The sequence below is a fragment of the Phytophthora infestans genome, genomic scaffold (genome assembly GCF_000142945.1).
Source record: "Phytophthora infestans T30-4 supercont1.45 genomic scaffold, whole genome shotgun sequence".
NCBI classification, from domain to species: domain Eukaryota; phylum Oomycota; class Peronosporomycetes; order Peronosporales; family Peronosporaceae; genus Phytophthora; species Phytophthora infestans.
In genome coordinates, this window is record NW_003303714.1 from 943,129 (window position 1) to 970,595 (window position 27,467).

Consider the following 27,467-nt stretch of genomic DNA (forward strand, 5'->3'; position numbering starts at 1 on the left):
ACCAAATTAAGGTAGAATGTAAACTGAGTATAATTATAGGTAAATAAAGCTTGGGTTTAATACAAACTATAAGTCACCTATAGAAATTCAATGTCGCTAATCAATGGTTGGCTTTGAGCGACATTGGTACTTTGTACCGAATATCCCGAAGTATGACGTGTCATACATCATGTAATTAGGGTACACTTAAGGCTACGTACCCCGGTACACCCAGCTTATATTTTGCTCGTAGTTATTCACTTGCTTATGGTGTCCGTTTTTCCCAGCCATTTGCTGTTTAAGCCTCATTCTACGTCGTAACTTACGACTTTCGCCCTTCACAAAGTCGTAAGTTACGACGTTAGTAACGGAGGAGTTAATTGCCTTGACTCGGGTCTCCAATGGCCAAATACCCGGCCAAACAGTTGCTATAGTACACAGCATTTTCCGGGTCCAGCTCGATCGCACGCGTGTACATCTCCACCGCATCGGAGAACATTGTCAGCCAGGAGCTTGTTGCCGTCATGTCGAATTGGAAATTGTGCATGAAGCACAAAAAAAGATAGAGTTTTAGAACTGACCCCGACCTTACAAAACTACGTACAAATTTTGTACTACAAATTGTTGTACTACAAACTCGATGCCTACTTAGTACAAGTTTTGTTCTTAAATTTTTGTACCGTGCGATGCATCGACAGACCAACATCTTAGAAATGTGAGGAAGTCAAGTCTAAATATCTAGCATTTTGTGTTTCGTACAAAAACCACATTTAATGTGCCATCCCAGACTCTAGCTAAATCTTGCTCAAGTACTGTAAAGCGTTTAAAAAGTGATAGTAAGAAATCCTCACTTAGGTTTCTGCATTTTTCCTGCAACTCTGGATATTACGTTGCATTTTCAAATTGATGCTTTAATTAAGGAAATAGTGTAGTAGCATCATCCCAGCGAGACGACTACGTAGTCAACGCTAAACGGCTATTCACCCGTGTTATCAGTGACCTCGCTTACAGCTCCAGAAAAAACACCCAACGCATATTTCCTTCGCTCCATGTATTCGTCCTTTGGCTGTCTCTTTCGTGGTCTTCAATGGCGTCGACATGTTTTGAAAAAATATTAAAGTCGAATACGTAAGCATGATGCAACATCATTAACGCCCGTAAGTCCTCCACTGAAACATCGTCCGAAATCACGTTAGAGGCTGAAATGACGAAGTGCACGGCAGCGTCGTCAGGAATATGTTGAAGTATATTCTCCAAGGTGTCCTTCGTATGAATGAACTGAATCGATACATTAGGGCATATACGGATCTGGCCAGTGCTGTTCCGTGTGAGCTTCCCAATATTCAGCGGCATTTCAAGCAGAAAGCCTGGCCATTCCATATCAACCTTGGCCAGATATGGGATGGTAACGTTCGGACATGGAAACTCAACCCATATGCTTGGGTTGAGCAACGTTATTGCGCCGAGTTCAAACAGCAAGCACGACAAGAACTGTCCAAACGCAATTCCTGCAAACCCATCTCTGTGACTCGCCAACACAATCGCCCCAGTCACCAGATCCTCTAGGAGGGACCTATTCTCCATCGACAAATTAGAGCTAAAATCCTTGAACATTGGTGTTTCATCTTTCACAGCATCTAGAAGAGCCTCACGAAACGGCTCTGGTTCAAACTCGTAGTTTTCGAATGGGTGGAAACGTTGACCACCCATGAGGCAAAGATACATCAGCAGATCCTTTTCCATCGGTGGGAACATCGATTCGCAATTCCATGTTTCAACGCTCTCTTTGAGTATCTCAAACCGTGATTTGGTACATACAGACACTTTTTTGTTGACTCGTTTGTTTCGTCTCGCTCTTTTCCTCCGTTTAAGTGGTTCAATTTGAGAGCGCGCATAGCTTAACTGGAACGGTTTTGCTTCCATCGTCCCCGCGAAATGTCCAAAAATGAGCCGAAGCTTGCTATCGTTAATATGTTTGCTCGGTAGAAAAAGACAGACTTGACCAATACGAAACCACCAAGGATTCTTCAATCGAGCAAATTCACGTCCCAGCGTGTCGACCATTTCATTCATGCACTTGACCAGGTTTTCACTCCCGATCAAGTAGTTCTCTCTCACGTATTCAAACATCTTTGTCGCGAACAAAGGTCTGCTGTGATTCGCGATCACTTTCAACTAAACGCGCATCACATGATTCAAAGGGAGCTGAAACGTATCCAGCAGCGGATACACAATGCACCAGTATGAAACTTCACAGTCGCGAGATATGACCTCGTTCGTTACGATGTTTCTCAAAACCCCAGTTACCGAACTCTGAATAACGACGAAGTTAAATGAGCGAAGGACGTTGCACATGAACACGACGTACGGCGTCAAGTCGCTAGTTTCTGGATCCTCCACGAACGGCATTTCGTCCAGAAAAAAAACTAGTGTTTTCGTTTGGTTTTGGCGAGCTGCCAAGGCGTCATAAACCTCCCGACGGGTTCGTGGGCCACGCATCGTTTTGCTCCCTGTCAAAACCGAATATAGGAACCCATACGAATGGAGAGACGACTTCATCGAAATGTCCGAAATTCCAGCGCTGCGAACTAGCTTCAAATCTTTTTCCACGCAAATGCCATACGTCGCGGAGCGAGCAATGAACGCACTATACACTAATTGTTTAAATTCCATCGGACTGTCCTTCTCGTATACGATGTAGACCACGTCCAAGTCATCGCGTGCCATCAAGTTAAACGCCATTTGAGTTTTCCTGCTCCTCTGGACCCCAGCAACGAGATAAACGGGGTACGGTATTTAGCAGCCTCGACTTGATGAATTGTACCAATGAGCTTGTTCACGCTATCGGAGTCTTTTAACCTCTCGGCGCATTCTCGATACGAAGCAGCGTAACGTTGATACGACTCGCTATCGACGACGTTTAATTCCGGATCGGTGTATATCATTGGTGCAAAATCCAAGTTGATCAATTTTGGGGCCGCTACAAGAATGTGAACGTGATCAGGCTCAAACTCCCCAAGCACGTTTAAAACTAACTCCATGGGATTCAAATGGTTTCCAAAGGACATTTTCAACATGTCCACGTTTGGAGCTGATTGAGCCAGCACCCTTACCTCAGGGTCCGGAATAGGCAGCCACTGCCCTCCTTTCTTGGAAATGAAAAGTCGTTGCATGTAAGCTTCCCCCCCCCCCCCCCGATATCTGTGTACTGGTAAGCCATTGGTCGCCAATCGTGTTTTTCAGCTCCTGAACACGGTCCGTCGTCTTGATAATCACAGGAAAAGGATCTTCGCCCCCGCCCACGACTAAACACCATAGCTCTAGCTCCTGTTCTACGTTCGGAGGTAAATTTGGTCTTCGCGTCATCTTGGAGCTTGGCGTATCTGCAGTTATTGTTACTATCACATGAATGTATTTCTCGCCAACAAGAGATTTAGGCAGCTCTGTATCGTTGAACAAGTTTCACAGCGTTTGATTCGGATGGAGAGCAGTGATAGGAGATAAATCCATTGAGTTGTCTTTCCCTTCCATTAAAAGCTCCACCACCGGCGATGAGAGCCACTCCAAGCTGTCGTTCTTTGCGATATGAATTTGTGCCTCCGTGTTTGTGTGGATACCGCACACACTCTTAATTGCATTGATAAGGTCTCCGACGTCTCCGGTTTCATCCACAGTCACCTCCACAGGGTCCATTTGCGCCTCCGCGGTTAGACAAATAAGTCGTATCTCTCCCATCTCGAAATGTAAAGTGACTGTTTCCAGGTTCTAATAACCCGGGTCTGACTGAATTGGTTTGACCCGGCCCATATTTCTGGGTCTGAACTTCAGAAGAATGGTTTCTGGGGTAGGTGTCATAAAGCATCTATTACGCTGTGGTGCTCGATAGTAGGTTGGAACGAAGATCCGTTCCCGGTGGTTGTTAAGACAACGGACCTTGTTCAGCAACTGAAAAGTGCGATTGGGGGCCAGTGGCTTACACTCATTCCAGGGGCGAAACCGTACATGCAGCGACTCTACTTAGCAACGAAGCGCGGACACTGGCTGTCCAATTTCGATCCTGACGTGGAAACTTTGGCGAAATCATTCCCGGACTTGGAGATGCTGGACATCTCGTACGGAAGGTCTTTGAACCCCGCCGATCTGATTGGAACTGTTCTTGGTAGTGCTGACCCTGGCCACATTCACATTATAGTCGCGGCTCCCAAGGTCATTCACATGCACAATTCGACGTTAACTTCCACAATGGATCATATTGATGAACAAGATGTGGTGCCGTACAAGAATGCTGCTAAACAACTGGATCTCGCTTCAGTTGTGAATCGTATGGATAGTCGAGAATCGAACGCTGATGTATTACTCGAAACCACATGTAAGCTCTGGTGTTTGGTAATGGGCTTGAAGGACGCTCCGTTCCCCGTTGTTGTTAAGACAACAGATCGTGTTCAGAAATTAAGAAAAATATTCGAGGGCCTGATTCCGGGGATGAAGCCGTACATGCAGCGACTCTTATTATAGCAACGAAGCACGGACACTGGCTGTCCATTTTCGATCCTGACGTGGAAACTTTGGCGAAATCATTCCCGAACTTAGAGATGCTGGACATCTCGTACGGAAGGTCTTTGAACCCCGCCGATCTGATTGGAACTGTGTTTGGTAGTGCTGACCCTGGCCGCATTCACATTATAGTCGCGGCTCCCAAGGCCATTCACATGCACAATTCGACGTTAACTTCCACAATGGATCATATTGATGATCAAGATGTGGTGCCGTACAAGAATGCTGCAAAGCACTTGCAATTTGCTAGTGCTGTGGATCTTCTAGTTGGGGTCATTGATAGGGTGAAAAATACGGATGGTAACCCTTTCATCTTACTGGAGGGGTCAACGGGGGTGGGAAAGACTTAGATGGCCTTCAACTTAATGGCACGCACAAATATTGATGTGCATTACATTGTGTGCGAAGAACTGAAGAACTTGGCTCTCCCTCAACCAGTATACAAGGCGTTTTCATCGCGTTCTAGAATATTCAGATACTCCGTGAAACATGATCTCGAATGGATTGGTACTAGTACGCTTACATCATTGGCGAAACTGATGACCTTCGGATTCTTATGGACACTATTAAGGCGAAGCGATGAAGCAGTGGTTCCACGATCTTATCAAGAAGTTTGCACTGAAATTACGAAGTGTACATCTGACAACAATAGGAGATGTGTGATATTTCTAGACGAGTTTCTTCCTCTCGATACCCACGCAAGTTCGTCTCGACTCACCTATTTACGATTCTTAAGAAACGTATTCCGCCCATTTGATTTGACAGTTATCGTAAGCTCGACAAATGGGACGGCAAGGAACATGATTATAACTGGCGAGAATGAGCCAGAACAAGACGACAAACTATGGTGTGTGGTCTTTCCGTTGTTTCAAAAATTCAACGCCCAACTTGTCGGATTAGCAGGGCCACAAGTGTTGCAAGTGATCATCAAGCACAGTAGACCTCTTTTTGCAAAATCAATGCTAGCATATTTGGGGAAAAATCCGTTTTCGCCTGTACAAACACCTCTGGTACATTATTTCGACAGCATGCTGAAAGTTTTGGCCCGAGAATTCGCGGCGCTAAAACATTCGAGGTGGTTTTTCATCGGTCAAGTTTGTCTCTTTTTATCTGCGAGCTACGTGCGAGATGATGCTACCCGTCTTATACACGGTCACTTCGCGTCTCTAGTGGAGACAAAGCCTTTCGACCTAAGCTACGTTTTACCTCCCAAGGACCGCGTTTGCCGTGCCAATTGCTCCGGCCTAATCAGAAAGTCGGGTCGCATTTTGGTAAAGAACGGAAAAACGAGACGTTGGACGTGCCGCTCTACTTTTCCAAAAATGAGGTAGGATGTGCTGTTGTATCTGTGCTTAATGGGTGGAAAAGGATTCCATGCTTTCGAGGACATACATGGTGGTCCGATATCTTTCCGACAAGCGTTTCAGGCGGCAAAGAGTGATACCGAGTCCGTGATTAGTTGCAGAAACGTTAATCAAAGTACGAATGACGGGATGGAACTAGAGGCAATAACGGTTGGAGCAATTGTAGCAGCAAGTCGGTCGCAAGGCCTTTCAGGAATAAACGCTGGCCAGTTCTTGGCTAGTTTCTTGTTTGAGATGGATATGCTGGATTCCGCTGACAAGCCGATTGCCATTCCAATTCCTGTAAATAACATTTCTGTCCCATTTTTAGCTCCTCCGGATTTGGAATGGCCGGATTTTATGAAAGCTTTGCCGTTTAACTTAAGAGAAATCTCAAGAACCAAAAACAAAGACCGAATCGATGCAATTTTTGAAGCTGATTTCGCGGGAGGGAATATCTCGGTCGAGTGTAAAGATTATCAAGACCCGGCTTCCAGTACAGTGCTCGCGAAAATCCTTGAACGCATTCCAGAACTATCGATCATTCATCTCGTCGTCGTCAACACTCTGCAAAGCAGCTACTTCACAAAGTCAGCTTTTGACAAACTGATGGAGAAGCCGTGGGCATCCAATCTAAACCATGATCATTTCTATCGTATTGGCGCCCGTGGTAATGTTGGAAAGATAATTGGGATGAACAACGAGTGCCGTGATTCAGCATGCAGATCGCGGAGGCTGTGCACACGGGTGGACAAATTAATCCTTTTCATTGAAAGAAGGAAATATAAGGCAAAGTAACAGGGTCACTTAATAGTGAGCGTAACTATTTGATTTTAAACCTTAATACCGAATATAACTATAATGAACCTAATTTACAGTTGGCTACCGGTAGTGCAACAGTACTACATGTATATCCATTATCCGTTCGAACATCTGTGCGATTCGTACTTATTTGAGAGTAGCATCTTATCTCAGTAAATATCGCCGCGTCCGCTACGCCAGAGCGCTCCCTAGTCATCGAACTCCGCTTCGCTGCGGTGGCTCCGGTATAGATAGAACCTCCTCTTTGTACATGTACTCCGCGCAACGCGCCGCGCCCCCAACCCACGCTTCGCTTCGGTGGGTATCCGCTCTCTTCGCGCTCACTGAGAAATGCACTGATTTAGCTTTAAACAGGCGGACCGGATTTTTGCACCAGTGCAAAGAAGTAGCACTTCTTGTTTGGGGCCATTTTTTTGGCTTGTGTCATTTCGGTATTTGTTTATGATATTTTTTAAATCAGTGGATAAATTTGGGGACCCAGGCCGAGTAAGGTGGGGGGGGGACACAGTAAACATTTTTGTGTTTTTGGAGCGTAAGAGTAGCTACATGTAGGTATGAGTACTTGTAATGGGGTACGTAGTCCTAAGTGTACCCCTAGTTACATAACGTGTGACACGTCATACTCCGGGATATTTGGTACAAGGTACCAAGGTCGTCCAAAGCCAACCATTGGCTGGTGACATTGCTTTTCTATAGATGACTTATAGTTTGTATTAAACCCAAGCTTTATCTACCTATAAATATACTCAGTTTACATTCTACCTTAAATAGGTCACTTCGCTCCCTTTTGATAAAGAGGGTGCCGGCCCGAACACCAATCCCACGAAAGGATGTGTTGTTAAACAACATGGCCGGGAGCGTACTGTACAGTGCGCTGGATTTGGTAGACGGATACTACCAGATCCTAATGCGGGAGAGTGACATCCCGCTCACCGCGGTAAGCACTCCAAGCGGCATGCTTTGAAAGTGGCTCGTCATGCCGCAGGGCTTGTCTAACGCCCCGATCCCAGAAGGAGTTTTGAAAGTGGTTGGGCTTGACCAACTACCTTCACAAGTACAGTGCAGGGTACGCGGGCTCCGCTAAGCCCTTGTCGGGCCTCCTTCAGAAGGACATCGACTGGTGGTGGGAGCAAGATAACCAGGATGCTTTTGACACCATCAAGGCCAATCTCCAAGAGGCCCCTGTCCTGGCCCTGCCGAACGAGACGAAGCCGTTTAGCGTCGTCCGCGATGCCTCCGATTACGCCATCGGGTGTGCATTGCTGCAGGGCGACACGGTTGGACATGAACGGGTCACCTTGTTCCAGTCCAGGCAGTTCAAAGCCGCCGAACGGAACTACCCTGTCCACGACAGGAGCTCCTGGCAGTGCAATATGCCCTTGTGAAGTTTCGTGTTCACCTTCTGGGCTCCCGGCCCTTCGTGATCTACACAGACCACGCGTCCATGAGGACGGCGACTAACTCGCCTCACCTCTCCCAAAGGATGGCGAGGTGGCTGTCCTTCTTCGCGGAGTACAACTTCCGCGTCGAATACAAGCCGGGCAAGCTCAACGTGCTTGCGGACGCCCTCTCTCGGCGTCCTGACTATGAGTTGGCCCACATCACACGGGTGGCAACGGATCTATATGATCGGATACGCATGGCGTATCGGAACGATGAGGCTGTCGCGCCTATCGTCAAGTTCATCACGGCAGGAACGAGCGCGAAGTCCAATTGGCTTTCGTTGCGACAGCGCTCACGGCTCCACCGATATGAGTTGAAGATGGCCTCCTCTTTTACCGGGTGGAGTCCAATGAACCTCCACGGGTGGTCTTACCCAACGACAAGGATATGAAATTTGATATCCTCGCGGAGGCGCACGACGCGCCCTCCAGCGACCACTTGGGCCGCGAGAAGACCTTTCTGTCGGTCTCGCAGGCCTTCTGGTGGACCCACATGTACAAGTGGGTCGCCCGGTACGCTAAGACATGTGAAACATGTCAGCGGGTCAAACCCGCAGGGCACTCTTCGGCTCCACTACAGAGCCTGGCCGCCTCGGCTGACTGTTGGAAGTCGATGAGTCTAGCCTTCATCTTTATGCTTCCCGCCGACGGACGCGGCAACATCGGAATTTTGGTGTTCGTGTGTCGACTGAGCAAGAATGTATATCTTGCCCCAGTCCCCGTTACTGTTACGGTCGAACAACCCGCAAGGTTGTTCGTCTATGGCGTGTTTCGCTATCACGGTCTCCCGGAGACGATTGTCTCGGACCGAGACCCGCGGTTCACGGCTGCGTTTTGGAAAACGCTGTTCCCTTTGCTGGGAACTCGTCTGCAGATGTCCACTGCGGACCATCCGCAGACAGACGGCCAGACAGAGCGCGTCAATCGAGTGCTCGAGGACACTCTGCGCAGTGTGTGCGCGGCAGCACCACGTACGTGGTTGGCGCAGCTTCCAGTTGTTGAGCTTGCTCTCAACAACGCGGTGCACGCGTCACAGGGCTCACGCCGTTCTACTTGAACGGCTTCCGTCACCCGAGAGTGCCTCTCACTCTTCGAGGAGCCACTGACTCCTCTATTCTAAGTGGGGGAGAGGCTCGGAAAGCTCTTTCCTCCCAGGTCTCGGATGTGAGGCCAGTTTCGCTGCGGAAACAAGTGGAATCCTTTATGGATACCAAGCTGAGCGTTGTCAGCAGGGTCCGCGATGCCATGGCAGCGGCCCAAGATAAACAAAAGGAGTACTCGGACAAACATGGAAGAGGATCCTTAAGTGTATTTACAGTGGGGGACTTAGTGTTGAAGCACCGCTTCATCGGACCATTTGCAGTCCTGTCCAGACATGGTGCGTCGTACACCATCGACCTGCCCAAGTCAATGACGACGCACCGACGTTCTATATTGGACGTCTTAAGCGGTACTTTGATCCGTAGAGGTTGCTGACTCGCAGACCCACCTTGACCCAGCTCCTCGAAGCGAGGGCCGGTCACCGACGTCGACGAGGGCGTCGGAGCAGGCCCCCAAGCCTCGGCCTGAACGGCAAGGCTGCGGTCAAGACCGTACGCCGGAGGGGCTCCGTACGAACGGACCCCGGCGCCATACGCCGAGTACGCTGAGTACGCCGGGTAGGCACCATACGCGTACGTCTGGGAGTGTGCCACAGGCGGCTCCGGACGTGGCAGCAGATCCTCGATCCGTCGGACCATGCAAAAGGCCTCGTCCAGATCGGACAAAGCGGCTCGGCAATCCGATCCACCCGCAGAACTAGGCCCGCGACTTCTCGCTCCAACAGGTCCAGGCGACCCGCAAGACGAGCGAGCTCGCCCTGATTCCCGGCCTGGGCGGCAGCATCACCGCCAGTCCCAAGGCCAGGTGCAATCTCAAGCATGAGGACACGTTGACGGAGGCGGTCAACCTCAGGGCCCTGTGTCGGACCCGAAGGAGAAGGACTTAGACGAGATTGGCGTTCGGGAGGCGCCGAGTACTCGTACTCGTACGAGGGCACCTCCGCCCCTGCTTGACCGGAATGGAGAAGTCCACTTCCACGTGGAGCGGATCCTTCAGGAGCAAAGGCGTCGCGGTAAGCGACAGCTATTCGTGAAGTGGAGGGATTATGCCCACTCCGAGAACGCGTGGGAGCCGATTGAACGGCTCCTGATTGACTGCCCAAAGGCTGTCGCAATCTGGGAACAGAAGCGGTAGCAGCTTCATAAGTAGTCCGGGGCTTCTTGCCCGAACGGGGTACGGACGATGAACACATTCCGTACCCGCGCTCATCGTGAGCGCTGGAAGCCGCGCGCTTCAGGATGTTCCTTGGCAGCATGCGCTTGCTGACCAAGTGGGCAAACCGAACACGAAGATCACGCTGGTCCAGGATGCGGGACAGCAGCTGATCTTCATGGCGTTCCCGTAACTCCGTGGGTGAGTACTTAAGAGACTCCGCCCATGCCCAGAACATGTCCTCACAATAACGCCACGTGGGACAGTTCTCGGGCATAACCCGGGGGCATTCCCAAAGAGGATAGAGACAACCCTGGGTCTCGGGCTTCTTACGACAAGTCGTGAAGTCCTTAAGGGGAATGTGGTGAGGCGCGAGAAGCACACACCGAGCAGCCTCCAAGTTGTCAGCGAACAACTGTTCTTTCTGAGCAAGAGTACGCTCGTGAATACTCCTAGATGTGTGGCCGCCAACAAGGCCCCGAGGAGAATCATGAAGCTCCAGGAATAGGTCAGCCCCAGAGCTCTCCTCAGGAGGCCAATACCCTCGCGAGTTGATGGCAGCTCCCTGGCTGACGGGTGCCACCACCAAATCCCCACGCACACGCTGGGCAGCTTGGAAGTCCCCCTGCTGCTGGTCGAGGTCATTCGCGATCTCCTGGGGCTCAGAGATAGCGCCCTCTTCCTCTTCCTCCTCCTTCTCTTCCTCTTTATCCGAGGAGTCGAAGAGGCCCCGATGGAAGTACCGAGTCTCCTTCTCCTCGCGGAGTGGAGACTTAGAAGCTGTATGCTTCTTAGAGGGCTTGGCGCCTTCGGCTTTAGAGGCCTTAGCACGCGCAAGGCCCTCGGCAAGCGAAAGACATTTGCGAGGGTTACTTCCTCATCGCCACCGGCTTTGGGAGTGCCCTTAGCCTTGACGGCCGGACTCTCAGAGCGCACCGACGTCGTGGGACTGTGGTCACCTTGATCACTAGTGAGCGACTGCACGTTGTCGTCCTTGTGCTCGCTGGGCACTGGGCTGTGCCCTCCCGCAGAGCTTGCAGGAGCATCGTGCGTGCTCTCGGACTCGGCTTCGTCCTCACTACCAGAGTCGAACTCACGTTCAGCGAACCGAGGGTTCGGACGGTTATCTGGAGAGGCCGAGGGCGACGGGCTGCGACGCTTGCTTGCTCGCTTCCCCATAGCCGCGTGACTCGAGAAGCCGATCGCCTCGGAGGCCACCTGGGTAGTCTCCTGACGTGCCGAGCCTTTGCCGTGAGACTTAGCGCTCTTGGCTTGCGCCTATCCGGCAGGAGCCTTGGAGCGTGTCTTCGCACCGCTCTTTGCAGTGCCACGAGGCATGGTAAACGGTCGAAGTGGAGACCTAGCTGAAGGGCACACAGACTGCTGCTCGAGGCTCTAACTGTGAAGTGAGCCTCCGCCGCGCTTGCGCGGCCAAGTCGATGTTTTTCGACTTTGAGAATGAAATTTTGTGACGAACACCTCATCATTCTGATTGGTCGGTAAAACGAACCCAAGTGGAGAAGGATGTAACGGGATACGTAGCCCTAAGTGTACCCCTAGTTACATAACGTGTGACACGTCATACTCCGGGATATTTGGTACAAGGTACCAAGGTCGTCCAAAGCCAACCATTGGCTGGTGACATTGCTTTTCTATAGGTGACTTAAAGTTTGTATTTAACCCAAGCTTTGTCTACCTATAAATATACTCAGTTTACATTCTACCTTAATTTGGTCACTTCGCTCTCTTTTGAATAAAGAGGGGACCAGTGAGCTGCCGTTCCCTGAGAGCTTGGATACTCTGGGAAGATAACTTCCTCTAGCGCAGGGCGCTGTGTGACCCCGTCACACTGGGAGAGGTCAAATCTGGACCGGATAACGAAAAGGTGTGTGTGCTGCGGATCGCTATCATGTGATGAGTCTTCAGCTCAGGTCAGTGGCTGGTGGTCATTTAGAATTAGCCAGCATGGCAAAAATTCGGTCGAGCGCGGCTACCAGAGAGACAGCGGTCGCCGACGCTGTGCGGGCCGTTGACTTCACGCACCTTTGGTGGCAGCTCCGGGCAGCGGGCAGGACGTCTAAGCGCCCTTCAGGGCTTCTAAACAAGTGGAGGTACTCCTCGCCCAGCGGATAGGCATTCGTTGGTAGGTCTAGAATTCTTTATTCCATCGGGCAGTATCACTACGGATGTGAATTTGATGTAGTAACCTTCGTGATTGAGTCCGGGCTCTCAGTGGATAGCAGTGATGACAGCGGTACGGAGACCGACGGAGGTAGTGCGATCGACGGACAGATTGCAGCTGACGAGACGGTGACGACATCCCAAATCAACACGTCCATCATGCTATCGGTGAACACGATCAAGGACCGGTTCGGCTCGAGCAGTGAATCCGACATCGAGGAGACAGCCTCCCCGGTCTATGATATAGCAGATACTAGCAGGGACTCAGTCTGCGACGACAGTAACGATACCGCTGACGACATCCCGAGCAACGGAGAAGGTGAATTGAGTATGGAGGATCGCGAGGACGCTGAGGACGATGACCGAGTCGTCATCGCCGCAAGTGACGTGAGCGTGTTAGCGGCTGATGAGCAGTCTGAAGGTTACGAGTCTGTTGGATCAGATGGGAGTGACGAAAGTGACAGTAGCGGCGAAAAAGGTGTCACGCTGAGGGAGTATCCGAGCAGTGCTGATGATTCTGAGGAAATATCCGTTGGCATGGACGCTGCCTTTATCTAAACCTTAGGCGGCCACTTGGCCCTGGACGCTGTAAACATGGAGGCGCTTCGTGAGATGGAGTGGAGTGCACCGTCATCTGAGCTCGAGCGTGGCAAATCAGAGTACCCTGGGTTTGGCGTGCGATGTGGCCTCACCAGTACAGGAGACACAAGATCTGGCAGACTCTCCGATGCTAAAATGTTTCTATTTCGTGCCAAAATCTCAGTGGATTCGTGTAGCGAACGAGACCAATCGTTACGAGAATTTGACTGTGCGTTCGAGAGCTAAACGAATAAAGGCCAACCAGCGGAAACGTGGTGTACCAACACCAGAGAGCCTACAACAAATTATTCGTCGCTTGCGAGCAGATACCAAGTATGAAGCGCACGAAATCTTAAACGTTATCGGGCTACTGGTTAGGAGGATGTTGAACCCGATGGCGCGTCGGCTCTCACGGCACTAGGGAATGACGGGAGATGGGGCGCTTTCTGCAGAAACCTCGGAAGGTTTATGGCTCGCAATTGCTGAACTCCAATACTGAGAGACCTGCACCTTGTCAACAACGAGGCACCACGGACTCGAGACAACTTGTGGAAGCTACGGCCTGTTGTGGACGTGCTACAGGCGCGCTTTCTTTCCGGCTGGTTGCTTCCAAGTAAGTTATCCTTTGACAAGGTGTACTTCCAGCAACGTCAAAGCGTAATACTACTCGAATGTTCATGCCAGACAAACCCAGTCGATACGGGACGAAGATGTTTATGGTCTGCGACTTTATCACCGTCTATTGTCACCGGTGAGCTGTACTACGTATTTAAAGTCGTAACTTACGCCAAGCTAAATTTTTTGTGTACGTAACGTCGTAGCTTGGTACTTTATATTTGAGGTGTATGTGGGTAAGCGAGAAGCTGGTGATACGGATAAAGAAGCATTTGACAACAAGACCGGAGCTGCAGCGGTGGTCCGCAATATGAAGATTGTCCGTGGCGAACGTCCACATGGGTTCCGCATTGTTGTCATCGACCGGTTTTATACTTCGGTAGCTCTGGCTTTCAGCTCTCACAATGAGCATCTACGTATTGGGAATGATCCAGATCGACCGTGTGGGGTATGATAAGCGCATTGCCGAACGTCGCAAGACTCGTCCTCGTCGGATTGACAGTGGATCATTCTCTTTTTCGCGTGCTATTGCGATCCCACCATGCTTGCTTGCCAATGGTGGGACCGCAAGCCCGTACACTACCTAGCCACGGGGCCGGCAATGACTGAAGATACTATTCATCGTAATATCAAGGGAGTGGGATCGTCTACAATCAAATGTCCGAAGCTTGTAAGCTATTACCAGCGTTGGTTGGGCGGAGTTGATGTGCATGATCAGCTCCGCCTCCAGTCATGCTCGATCCAAACAGCGTTTTGTTTCGCGAAATACTATAAGTCGCTGTTTATGGGCTCTTGGATTTGACGTTAGTAAACGCCTACATAACCTACAGCCAGACGTGAATGATCAAACGGCGCGTTCCAAAGAATCGCGAGGACTGGTATCTTCCCTTTACAAACAACTACTTCAACTGAAGCCCGAAGACTTCGCCGAGCCAGTAGCCCAAACGCCGCCCCCAGAGGTGCGCTCACGCAAACTCCATCGGCAAGAAAATCACGCTCATCTCCAGTTTGATGACTGGGTGACGGTGTAGGGTGTTCAAAAGCGCCGCCAAAGAGCATGCAAGGTCTGTACACTTCTCAGAAGCGAGCACAAGAAGTCGTTCCAGACTACTTATTATTACGAGGACTGCTCTCAGCCCGACGCAAAGTTCTTCCTTTGCCCAAAGGCAACCCGTACCTACGCGTGTTTGCCCAGGACTTGTTATTAAATATGGCACGAAGATTTTGAGAGTGGGGCTTCAATTCCTGAGCGTCTGGGCATCCGCATCGTGCTCTGTCGTGTAGGTAATGTCGGCTCTAGAAATCCCACTCGACGTGAGCTTCTCGTCACCTTGGGCAATGAAGCTGATTCTGAGCGTTAACACGCCGGCGAAGTAGAAGAAACGGAAGCGACAGTATGGGATAACTTGAAGAGTGCACGTATTTTGCGTTACGATCAGCTTGCACATCATCAGCTGTTGCTACATAAATTGTCTTTCTAGCTTACAAAATCGTAAGTTATGGGGCTTGAGACCGCTAGGGTACTTGGAAAGTCGTAACACTGACAACTTCGAATCCGGGTTCCCCCGAAAACTTGTACACCAATTCCTATGAATCCTGACGTGGACAGGGCACGTCCACAGTGAAATCAAAACATAAAAGAAGTCGTAAGCTACGCCGTGAAATAGGCGGTTTTTGCAGGGGATTTCTGGTAATAGAGGGGTTACCCCCCCCCCGGTCAAAAAACGTCGCGCCTTTTGGCTAAGCTATCATTTATTGAAGGGTAAGGGCTTCGATACAAAATCACTGCTAATTCATATCGTGTCCCGTTACAAAGGCCATGCGATGCTCTATCCCTGTGTATTGGAATGCTACTTATCATGTATCGATGAGGTTGTCATGTCCTAGTTCGAGAACAACGGACATGTTAGTGGATTTATTAAGTCCTCACTGCGCAAAGACGAGTATCGTACCAACCGAGACTGAACAGAACCGCGGTAAAGACATTGGAAATTTTTCGATATTTAGAAACTAACAGCATCTGGTCACAGCTCATCACGGGCTATACTAAAATTCATACAGAAAGTGCGTCCAGCAATCACTGATTGCGTGGGAAGCAATCACTGACGACGTGCTCTTAGTGATGGGTGTGGAGACCCTTCGTCGTCTGCTTTATCCTACTCCTCATCAGCATTTACCTCATCATCCTCCGCTAAACGCACCCGAATTTTGCGCTTGCCGCGTCTAGGCTTTTGTGTGCTGTTCCGCCAGAACTTGTGCCAGATCTCGAAGCACGTACGCACCTCACCTTCGTACGAGTGCTTTTCTTTGTTGCAAAGATACACAGGTGGGGTCTTAGCTTCGCCGCTCCTCTTGTCAGTCGTTGTGAGTACACATGTACTGCACTGGAAAGACGTATCGCCACCCGTGACCTTCGCTTTGAGCAGTGAGCACACCTTGCATGCTCTCTGGCCACGTTTGTGACTTCCACCAGTGTTGCCCTTTCTCGTGTCATCTGTTTGTACAGGCATGTGTTCTAATCTGCCTCCTCCACGATGCCTAGTCGGAGCTGCGTTCTGCCCGCGTGTCCGCCGGAGCGCCACCCAATCTGAAGCGGTAATTTGGCACAGGTCAAGGCGCAGCTGCTTCATGAAGCCCATGTGCGTAATCATCGTCTTGTTTGCAGTATTTCGGGCGCTGTTGAAGACTATAAACGCGTTCACTATCGCAATAACCACGAAGCCTAGGAAGAGGCTTTTGTAAAAAAAAAATAATCGAACTGCTAGCTGAAGAGAGTACCTACAGCATGTATGTTACACGATAAGTTTTCACAATAACAATAGTACACATGATAATGCTTACCTTTGAAGACGGATTTGGTCGTGTACGTCGACACTCCCATGTACGTTTGAGAATCTTTCAGGACCCTGGGGCAAGCAACTTCCTCTTGATCGCCTGTCCTCGTCCGCCGGACAGCACGGTCCAGCTCAGTCGTTCCACCAACACACAGCATGAATACAGGTCGATTGTCCCACCACTTCACCATTGTCATGTTTGTAACGATCTTTGCCTCTGCGAACGTGAAAGTCCCGCGCTCGATACTGACCGGTCTTCTTTTTTTTTCTTTTTTGATAGAACATACTTGAGCGCTAAGACCCAGCCGAGGAGTTCGTACTGTTCCAATGCTGTAATAACCCATCTTGAGCAACTCTATGGCGAGAGAGAGGGACGTACAAAGTCGATCCATAACGTACTTGAGCGCTAAGACCCAGCCGAGGAGTCCGTACTGTTCCAATGCTGTAATAACCCATCTTGAGCAACTCTATGGCGAGAGAGAGGGACGTACAAAGTCGATCCATGACCACCACGCGCTTCTGGTCTGCTGGCACAGCGCCGAACACAGCACGTAATTTTCTCACAACTGCCACGGGCCCCGTTCTTTCATCCCGAGCTGTCACCCCTTCCACCGTTTCAGCTTTGCCCAGATACACTTCAAGCCTGTATTAGACGCGATAATAAATCACATATTTGTATTAGACACGATAAGAAACTTAGCATTAAAAAAAACGTGCTATGTGAGGCACGCTCAAGTTACCGGATACAGTAAGCTGTGTAGGAACAACACATCACGAAGGGCTTGGTGCCGTACTTTGTACGTTGATGTATACCCGCATTCGGTTGAACGATGATCGCTATGGAAGCATGGCTTCATCGAAAGCCATGATCGGTGGGCTTCTTAGAACCGAGTTCGTAGCTCGTCGATGATCGGTCTAAGCTTCCAAGCACGATCACCAGCCGCACGTCTGTCGTTATTGCTACGAAAGTGTAAATTGCGGTCCAAATGTGCGAAACGATCGCGGGACATGTATTTCCCAAAACATCCACGTGGGATTCCTCCTTCATCAGTAGTTTTCCAGTGGTGTTAAATCTTCTCCTTGTTGGGGAGTATCGTATAAGCTACTAGCAGCCCAATAAACACGCACAGATCTCTACCAGTAATTGGGGGTAGCTTCAGCAATATTGGCGTATCTCCGCTTTACTTTGGCGTCGAATCATGGGCTTCTTCTTTTCACAGGCATACTACCCGTCAACGCGCTCGTCCAGTTTCTAAATGAAATACTCTTCACTGGCCAGGGAAACGTCATCCCACAATTAGGAGTCATGAAGAAGAAGAAACTGGTCATCGGAGTAGATGCTGCAGCCACGGTTGGTCTGTCGTCTTCATCGTATAGACCAGGATAATCGTAATATATCGAATTGGCCGGTCGGGGTTCGTATGGCTCATCTATATAGGGATATGGATCTTAGAATTTAGCATCACACCACCCGCTGCTTGATATTTCACGAAGAATATGGGCCTTATTCCTCTGACCCAAAACGCCCACTGAAATTCCTTCAATACCACCAGCAGCAGCAGACAGCAGGTCATCCCCGAACATCATGTCTGGAGGGGCTGTATCGTCGTCGTCGTCGTACGGATCCAGTGCCTCAAAGTTCTGCTCGTCATTGTTGTTATCGAAGCCATCATTGTTTCCCCGTCTGAATCAAAGGCCATGTAGTCGTCCAAGGTGGCGTCAGTTCTGGTAACGTTGATGTCGGTGTCGTTATAGTTTGATACATGTTAGTATATATCCCATGCATCCATATCGTGTATAATACATGATATTGTACCTGATAAATTGTCGGAGCGATGGCATCTGGTTGGTCATAAGGGCTTCCGTCTTGCTGCTTGAGCTACTGACTTGGCTATGTGCAGAGTCAACCCGTACGCCCAGCACTACTGTCAGAGGCTACTCCAGCAAATTCTGCATTCAAGTTGCGCTGGTGCTGGGGAACATCTGCAGCAGCTACTGCATCATCACAAGTCGTGTAAGGGATACTTCAGGCATAATGCATCCGATGCGGGGTGCTTATGTGGTGTAGTGATTTCTTCAGATAATCGCCCATTGATAAAGATGCGGCACCGCCCAAGATGTTCAAGCGACGAGCCCTCGGTCATGTGATGTACAGTGACTCCAAGGTGCAAGAGACTCGACGGCGCCACTACCGAACTTTCAACGGATATAGGATACGGTCCATATGTCACTGAATCCAGGCTGTCCTTATTATTAATAATGGACTGGCCGGATTCGCATTCAGCGGCCAAGAACTGAACATCTACGGTACGGACCCTCGGTGGCGATTGGGATGAGTTCGCGGAAGACTCAGCAACCCTTTGAAGGCACGTTGACCGTCTGGGACAGGGCGAAAGCCGTTAAAGATGCTCATGCGACGGTGCAGACGACGCTTGGCGTGCAAGAAGATCCATAACGGATCGTTGTTCCCTTGATATTTGTATACTTGATTAAAACTTCTTATTTGGAATAGGCCCGAAGGGCAAACATAAATACAGAACAGAATTTCCACTCAAGAACACAGAGCGACGTCCAGCTTCAAGTTAAGCGTCTGGTCAAGCTTGTTTGAGTGTGTTATGCCTGTCGGTGAACTCGAAGCTCTGTAGCGAGGGTTCATCCGGCAAGGCCAAGAGACTGTGTATTTTGGCCGATTACTATCGGGAGGTTTTACGGGACGATTTATTGTTACCTATTTGCACGACTGGATTGCTTGTATTGCATCCCTTTTATTCTTCCAACTGAGTATTGAACTCTCGGTGCCCCCGTAAAAGGCATACCCGTGCCTGGTACCCTTCCGCTGTTGGGACCACGAGGTTTCATAACACCTATTAGCTTTGCTCATGCTAGTAGCGTGTTCTCATTTTTACTGGATGGCCTATATAAGTAGTTTACAAGGTCCAGTCTGTCCCCGTGCAAGGGCAGAACGGAGATCTTCAGGTCCGCCCGAACGATCGTTTACTATCCTAGTAGACGTATTGTTGTGCGAACATCCTAACTACATTTGTAGCTAGAGTTCACGTGGGAATTCCAACACCACACGTACCCTGTTGCTGCGGCTGCACCGCCTCGGATGCATTATTATGAGTGCATGTCATTCCTTCATCGGAGGTGGGTACTTCCTCAGTCGTTGTTCCTGTATAATACATGCTACAGACTCAGTTGCGAGTAGGTAGAGCTCGCATCTTCAACGTACCACCAGAGATCCTTGGCACCGCGCTTAAATCTTGCTCGACACAGGTAAGGTTGGCAGGCTGGTCGTCAGCAGACATACTTGCGGTTTTCCCATCTCCTCCTGTATTGTACATGATAAAGACAGTCGCTTAGAAGGTATTATACATGACTAGTAAGCGAGAATAGTACCAGCTCCTCCGCCGGTAGAAGACGATGCTGGTAGAAGAGCGTGGACTGTTGCCCTCTCCTGCTTCAGGTTTTCTGTAATCACTAGAAGGTTAGAATAAGACACGGTTTTAGTATTAAATTACCGAGGGTTAGCCTGTCCAAATACTTTAGCAGCTCCTCGCCGCCTACAAAGTAATTAACACTCCGTACATCTGCCTTCGTCTTGCCGGGTCGAAGGTACGTTATGTCAATCTCCAACCCTCTTGGCCCGCTGGATTTCCACCCCTCTTTTTGTAGCTGGGACCACACAGCGCTATATGCTGCATCTTCTCCGTTTGTGCCAAATTCTAGAATGCCAGCGAGCGACTGGTTTACGAGAGTGACCTCTAATCCCTTATGTCGGGAACTGGCGCGCTTTCAAATACTTTGTCAATTGCTATTTAAAAAAAATTAGGACACGTCCATGAACAGCATGTTTTTGTGTGTCAGCCTTCACAGCACCTTTCCCTAGTTGACAGAAGGTTTGTTCACTTCAATACTAATTATAAGTATATTTCCTTACTATGTCTAATGCAGGATAAACTTTCAGTGCAATCGTGTCTAATACAGGCGGGGGGGGGCTAAGAACGCGGAGAACTCCAGCCTGATTGGTGGAAAGGCTACAGCCGCAAGGGCATGGCTGAGCATACGCTCTTGCGCTTCGACGATATAACGCAAGCCTAAAGCTGGGGCCGGACTATATGTCGTTGCTACAGGTTTCAGAAGAGGCTTCGGCTGCTGGACAGGAGCACAGTAAGTGCCTGAAAGAACAAGCGAAAGAGCAGGAAGAGTTATAAAGAAAGATAGAGAAAGACGAGAACGAACCGAAAGACGAGGAGATGTTAGCTCTGATACTCGATATCAACGCCACAGAAGATAACATGAAGCAGCATTACCGCAATGTAAAAGGTTATAAGTTGACGCTGTTATACAAACACGAAGGGTAGATTTGATCCTCAGGTGATGCACCGCGCCGCAACGTAATGTAGTAGTGCCTCGCACTAAGTAGAATTGAGAATGATTAAAGGTTGTCGCTAGCTACCTGGTTACCCTAGCTAACAGCTTGTGCATCCGTTTCTGTTAGGCCTCAGCGTCGGTTGCTGTCGACAGGTATTTGTTGGCGTTACGTGATCGACCTCACGTGACGCAAGCCACTACTTCCAATACTTCTTCCCGACGGCAACAATTGGATATCCTTTACATGACCTGCTTCAGCATGGCCACATTACGCCCATGCAACGCAGCGCCAAGAGGTTTGGTCAGAATGTCGACCCTCATATCTGTGGTAGGCCAGTAGCGCACTTCAATGTCCTTGAATGGCTTCGCGTATGAAGTGAAACTTGATGTTATTATGTTTCATGCGTGGTGTGGTGACGTCGTTCTCCATATTTTTATGGCGCTCTGTTTGTCGAGGTTAAGGATAACGGTACCCTTCTTGCCCAAGTTGAGCTCTTCAAGCAATTGTTTTACCCACATACAATCCTGCACCGTAGTCGCACCTGCAATATATTAGGCGTCGGTCGTTGACAAGGCTACTGGAAACTGCTTCTTGCTGTACCACGAGATGGGCATGTCGTTCATTACTAGGAGGCCACCAGACGTAGACTTAGCGTCCTTGCCACCAGCCCAGTCAGCATCATTGAAAATGATTGCTTTAGCATGTTGTTGTGATCGTTGAGGCCTAATGAATGCGGGTTTCAATCCTCTCGATCCTTGTAGGTAGCGTAGCACTCGTTTGATACCTGTCCAATGAGCAGTTGTCCGGGACATAACAAAACGAGCGAGATAGTTTACCGGCGTGGTGATATCTGGGCGTGTACACGTGCTCAACCATAGTAACGCTCCAATTGTCTCTCGCATAGCGTCTGTGTCGAAGAGGGGCTCGCTGTCCTCTGTCTCTAATGCACGCGTCGATTCCATTGGTGTTGCGACAGCACGAGAGTTTTTCATGCAACGTTTTGTGAGAAGTTGGTCAATATCGACAGATTGTTGTAGGAAAATGCCCGATTCGGTCTGCTCGATACCGATGCCCAAGCATTTCTCGGCCTCACCCATGTCCTTGATTTGGAATTGGTTGTTGAGCATCTGCATCGTCTAGTCTGTATCGCTGCTTTGCTAGCTGACGATGATAACGTCGTTGACGTACAATCCCAACCCAGGTAAGCTTACCATCGGACCGCCGGAAGTACAGGCATGGGTCGAGCTTGCTTCGCTTGAAGCCTAATTCTAGTAGGTAGTTGTAAATCTCGTCATTCCAGAGTTTTCCGCTTTGCTTCAGACCGTAAAGGCCCTTTTGCAACCACAGCGACTTTCCTTTTGGTAGTTTTAGGCCTTCTTGTGCTTTCCTGTAGATAGCCCGGTCCAACGCGGCTCGCAGGTATGCGATTGGTACGTCTTCTTCACGGATGACGCTTGCCAAAGTGCTGCTAAAGCGACTGTTTGTCGCAGCCTAGCGAGCATCAACTCCGGAGCAAACGCTACTCCGAAGCCGATAGGTTGAAGCCACGTTCGACAAGCCTAGCCTTTAACCGCTCGAGCTTGCCCTTGTCGTCGAACGTCAGCTTTAATACCCACTTCGCAGTTATCAGGTTTCCGTCAATGCGTGTATCAGCAATTTTCTGCGTTGCATTCTCGACAATAGCTCGCAGCTCCTCCTGCATCGCCCTTTCCCATTTTGACCATTGTAAACTGCATCTAGCTTCCTTGACAGTTGCCGGCTCTGTAAGGTTCTTACTTGCGAGCAGAGTCGATAGTGCTGTTCCGCCTTCAAGTGATACGGTGCGAAACGCACTCACGGGAGTCGAACACCCTTCAATAAAGAGCTGAGGCAACGTGAAGTCATCATTTGGGAGCGGCCGGGCTCCGCGGTTCAAACCAAAGACGCGCTGGATTGCGCGTGCACTCAGGTCATGATTGCCTTCCGCGTCCTCGGGTTGTACGCCATTGAGTTCCGTTTGTTCAACATGTTTGCCAGTATTTTCTTCCTCGCCGTTACCATCCGCAGTTTCACCCCTGATTTGTTGTATGTTGACGGCATCCATGTATCGTCCCACAGCTCGCGCATCAATGCGGTCAATATTTTGAATTAGAGTAGCGATCACCATACGCGTGGTACGCGGGATGAAAACCTTGTATGCCTTGATGTGCATGTCAATGCCGACGATGATACCTTTCTCAGCTCGAATTTTAGTCGATTTCTTAGCTGCATGAGCAACATGGCTGGTACACTTAGTTCCAAACCGTAGTATGTGGGAGATAGTTGGTGTTTTACCCGTAAGAGCTTCGATCGGTAACGCATGGTCTGCGTTCGATCTAGTCGGCAAGTGGCTGCGGATGTAGCTCCCATAGAGAACAGCATCCTTTCAGAAGCGCTTAGGCAACGCGGAGGCCCACAACATCGCCCGGGCCGAATCCATCACAGTCCTATGAAAGCGCTCGGCTTTACCGTTTGACGAGGACATTCCTGCATCGGTTGACTGGTATCGAATTCCTCGATTCAACAGGAAACGATTAAGGCGCGTGCTTCCAAATTCACCACCTCCGTCAGATTGGAGGTCCTTCAGCTTAATGTCATACTGACGTTCGAGCTCGCTAACGAAGTCGTCAATATTCCCCTCAACATCACCCTTTTTGTAAAGAAGATAGACCCGGATGAAAATTTTATCGTGGTCGACAATGGTCAAAATGTGCTTGCGTCCTAAGCGATCTGGAGTCATGTCGGTCTTCAAGTCTACACAAAGTGTTGCGCCTGGTTCATCCGTTGGGGCCGAAGCGAAGGTATCATGCGTGTTGTGAGCCGACGAGCTTGCGTTACTTCCACGCAATTCATACCGAAATTCACATTTCTGTTCGTTGCGATCATGTCTTCAACGAGCTTCTTGTCGAGCATTCGAAGAAGATCCTGATAATTAACATGGCCGAGCCGCTCGTGCCATTGCTGGAGTGTAGACGACGTCCTCGTTGCAAATGAGGCTGCACCTTGCTCAATCCCGATAGACCATAGGTTAGTAGTCGGAGATTGGCCCACTTCCACAAGAACTATGCCAGTTTTGCTTCGAATAATGCACTTCTCTTTTCACCGAAGGTGCACGAGATGTCTTCTTACTCAAGTGGCCAACCGAAATCGGGATCAGTATCCTTCGCGAAATACACGTTCTTCAGCAAAATAGTTGGCTTTACTGCTTTCACAGTCACAGTGATAACCTTACTACCTCGCCCTTTAGCCGGAACGAGATTTCCGTTTGCAATTCGGACAGATAAGTAAGCTGGTTCCAACGCGAAAAGCTGACTGCGGTCGCTGCACAAATGGTGAATAGCTCCTGAATCGACTGTCCACGTTCCATCGTGTTCAGGCTGTTTAGTAGCTTTTGCTGCCAACCAGACGTCAGCGTCGGAGTCGTGTGCCGAGTCCTCATCTTCCTCACTTTCTTCACTAGCAGCCGCGATGTTTGCATTACCGCTTGACGTCATTCGCTTTGCCTGTTCAACCGCGGGACACGGAAAAAAGCTTGTGTCGAGGCTGACTTACCAGCACAGTCGCCATTATTTCCGTGCCCCCCCCCACCAACACCATTGTGGTCATTAAAGCGATTGTTGCGCTCGTGGTTGCGAGTACCATGTGATTTGTTGCGGTCTCCGTGACAATTTTTACGCTGAACGCCACTTTTGCGACCATTGCCCTTCAATTTATAAAGCAGTCGCTTCATGCGGTCCGTTTCCGAGACGTACTTTGTTGATTCGTCCGATATTGAGGATAACAGCGTAGGGGTAAGCTCGGGGCACGCGTTGTTGCCAAATATTTCCATGAGAAGTTTTGTCAGGTCGTCCTCCATTAAGCTCTCAATGAAGTTCAAGTATTCCAAGTAATCGTGCCACGAATCGCCTTCACGCTTAAAGCATTGCATCTTAGTGATGAGTTCGAGGTGACATAGTTTACAGCCAAACTCTTTTAGTAACGCTCGCTTCACCTCGGAGTATGGCATGTCTTCTTCTCCATGACGCTGTCTCAACTCTGCTTTTTTTCTTGTGGTAGTGTCTGGATGCGTTGCCTTCGAGAAAGTTGCCATTGTGGACGCCTTGAGCTCGTCCGTCCATGTCGAGCCATTCACGAGTCCTTCGGTCCTTACTGCGTGCTCGAATTTATGGATCAAACTCTCGAATCCTGCGTCAAGACAAGGGTTAACCTCAATTTCCTTAAAGTTCGGGCGGTCAACATCGTTAATCTTAGGTTTCTTAAATAGGAGGAGCTGTGGCCATGCTAGTGTCTGACGTTGATAGTGTTCTAGCACCCCGTTGCCGTATCAGCTGGGGTTGACTGTGTAGCGCTACAGTTTCACGATCGGCTCCATCAAAGCGAAGATCATCAGGGAAACCCAGCGGCTTCGACGGTGGACCTTCACGGGCGTCAGCAAAGTCGTCAGCACCTCGTGCATTCATTCCGCCTTAATCTTCGACGACGCTTCGCGTATTATTACTAGTCGCAGCTGGTTAGGCAGTTGGCCTCATAACCAAATGGAAGGGTAGGTTGGATCTTCAGGTGGCGCACCGCGCCGCAACGTAATGTAGTAATGCCCCGAACTAAGTAGAATTGAAAGGTTTTTGCTAGCGACGTGGTTACCCTAGCTAACAGCTTGTGCATCCGTTTCTGTTAGGCCTCAGCGTCGGTTGCTGTCGACAGGTATTTGCTGGCGTTACGTGATCGACCTCACGTGACGCAAGCCACTACTTCCAATAATACAGGTGTATAACGCTTGTCCATTTACTGTTGATGTCCACGATGGTACATCCGGATAAGTGTCGCAACCCCAAGGCTCGCAAGGTACGTTGTCATACGTAGTCTTTTAGTGATGTTAAATCATATTTTGATGCTGTTTTTTTAAGAGGTGACAAAGGCGTATGACGTTATCACTCAAGAAGATCGCTGCAAGATGTTCATTCGCACGATCGAGAAGGCCACGCAGGAGGTTGAGAAGGAGCGTCGTCAGAAGTTCAAAAAAGGGCGTTAAGGAAAGCGACCTTGGCGACGTGAAAAAAGCGTGGAGAAGGCGGTGATGTGTGCGCTCGCGAAGATCGAGAACCGTCGCCAAAACGTCGAGAAACGCGAAGAAGCTCATGGGACAGCGAGAGGCGAAGCAGGAGGAGAAAGAGCAGACGAAAGCTGCCCATATGTTTAAACGCGAGCGAAAATGGGTCGCAGAGAGTCACGTGTGGGCAACCGGCAGTCGTTCCAGAAAGGAGGCAAGCGGAGAAAGGAGATGGATGCTCAAGGCTGGAAAGAAGAAATACGAGTATGTGGGACGGAATTAGTATTAAAACATGTTTAAAACAGCTCTATCAATGTTTTTTTTAAACAGAACGAGAAAAAGTTTGGAGAGGCTGAAAATAGCAGCTACAAGCACGGATAGAATATTTTTTGAGGCTCACAGTTATGTAGGGATCGATCTTCATCATTTGGTTGTCTTGGGTACCGTTGCTTGACTGGTGCTGGTGTGGATACATCCCTACTTGATGAACTTGGCTGGCCATGTACTGCTGTTGGTGTTGGTAAGCGTATTGTTGCTGCATTTGGACAAGAAAAGCGTCCAAGTGGCCCACAGCCTACTGTCCACTTGGCTCCGGCAGAAAGAAATAGTAGGATAATTTCTCACATGCCGTAGTGGACTCACTCATAGATGGACAACGTTAGTACATTCGACATCGAGAAGGCTGCTGATGCCGCGGGCGACGGGAGGACGATGTAGGTCCCAGTGTACTCCTGGAACTTGCCCATCGTCTCGCCGCCTTCCCCGTGCAGCATCGGCAGCTGTTCACGTGGCACTTTAAAGTACGTCACGTCCGAGAGATCGATGGTCCGGATGCACTTGGTGCCTTTATGATCAACTACCATCCCGTTCTCTTGGACGTCGTCGTTCTCAGCCTCTATATCATTCTCATTGCTATCATGCAGACTCGATGTAGTCACAGCAGACGTTACAGAAGGCGGGAGGCTAACTACAGGCTACATTGTACGGGGATTGGGCATAAATTCCGTCCCCACGAACGTGAAGTCGATGTCGTGCGAACGCACCCAATTGGTCGGTAATCTCTTGCCGTGAAAAATTCTCTTCAATTAATCGTTTCGCGCGCATCTTGTATTGACTATAGAAAACAACCAGAACTCATTTACATCTAAAGGAGACATTGCTCGCCCTCACGATACTCCTATTGACCTATCCGCGGATATTCACCGACTCTGCACGGTTCGGCTAACCGGCGTGACGTTCCAAGATGGACCGTTCCAGGATGGACCATTTCCAAACCGCTTAATCTAGTGGATGGCCAGGAGCATTTGACAAGATGACGACAAGGTGAACAACGCTAGCGTAGACGTTTAGAGGGCATATTAAACTGCCTTTAATCTACTCAGTTCGGCATTTGTCTTTAACAACAACAGGTTAGCAGCCGCAGCT

General features: G+C 49.5%; 1 protein-coding gene and 2 pseudogenes across 1 annotated transcript; 1 reads left to right on the forward strand and 2 right to left on the reverse strand.

Annotated features, from left to right (window-relative positions):
• Positions 1-1,335: 1,335 nt before the first annotated feature.
• On the reverse strand, positions 1,336-2,460 carry PITG_23278 (annotated as a pseudogene; the record flags this gene model as incomplete).
• Positions 2,461-3,885: 1,425 nt separating this feature from the next.
• Positions 3,886-6,677, forward strand: PITG_23071 (annotated as a pseudogene; the record flags this gene model as incomplete).
• A 19,842-nt stretch (positions 6,678-26,519) lies between these two features.
• On the reverse strand, positions 26,520-27,146 carry PITG_16369 (uncharacterized protein; the record flags this gene model as incomplete). Its single annotated transcript, XM_002897382.1, has 3 exons — positions 26,520-26,616; positions 26,685-26,937; positions 27,086-27,146. 3 exons carry the CDS (start codon positions 27,144-27,146, stop codon positions 26,520-26,522), a joined length of 411 nt encoding a protein of 136 aa, XP_002897428.1.
• Positions 27,147-27,467: the final 321 nt, after the last annotated feature.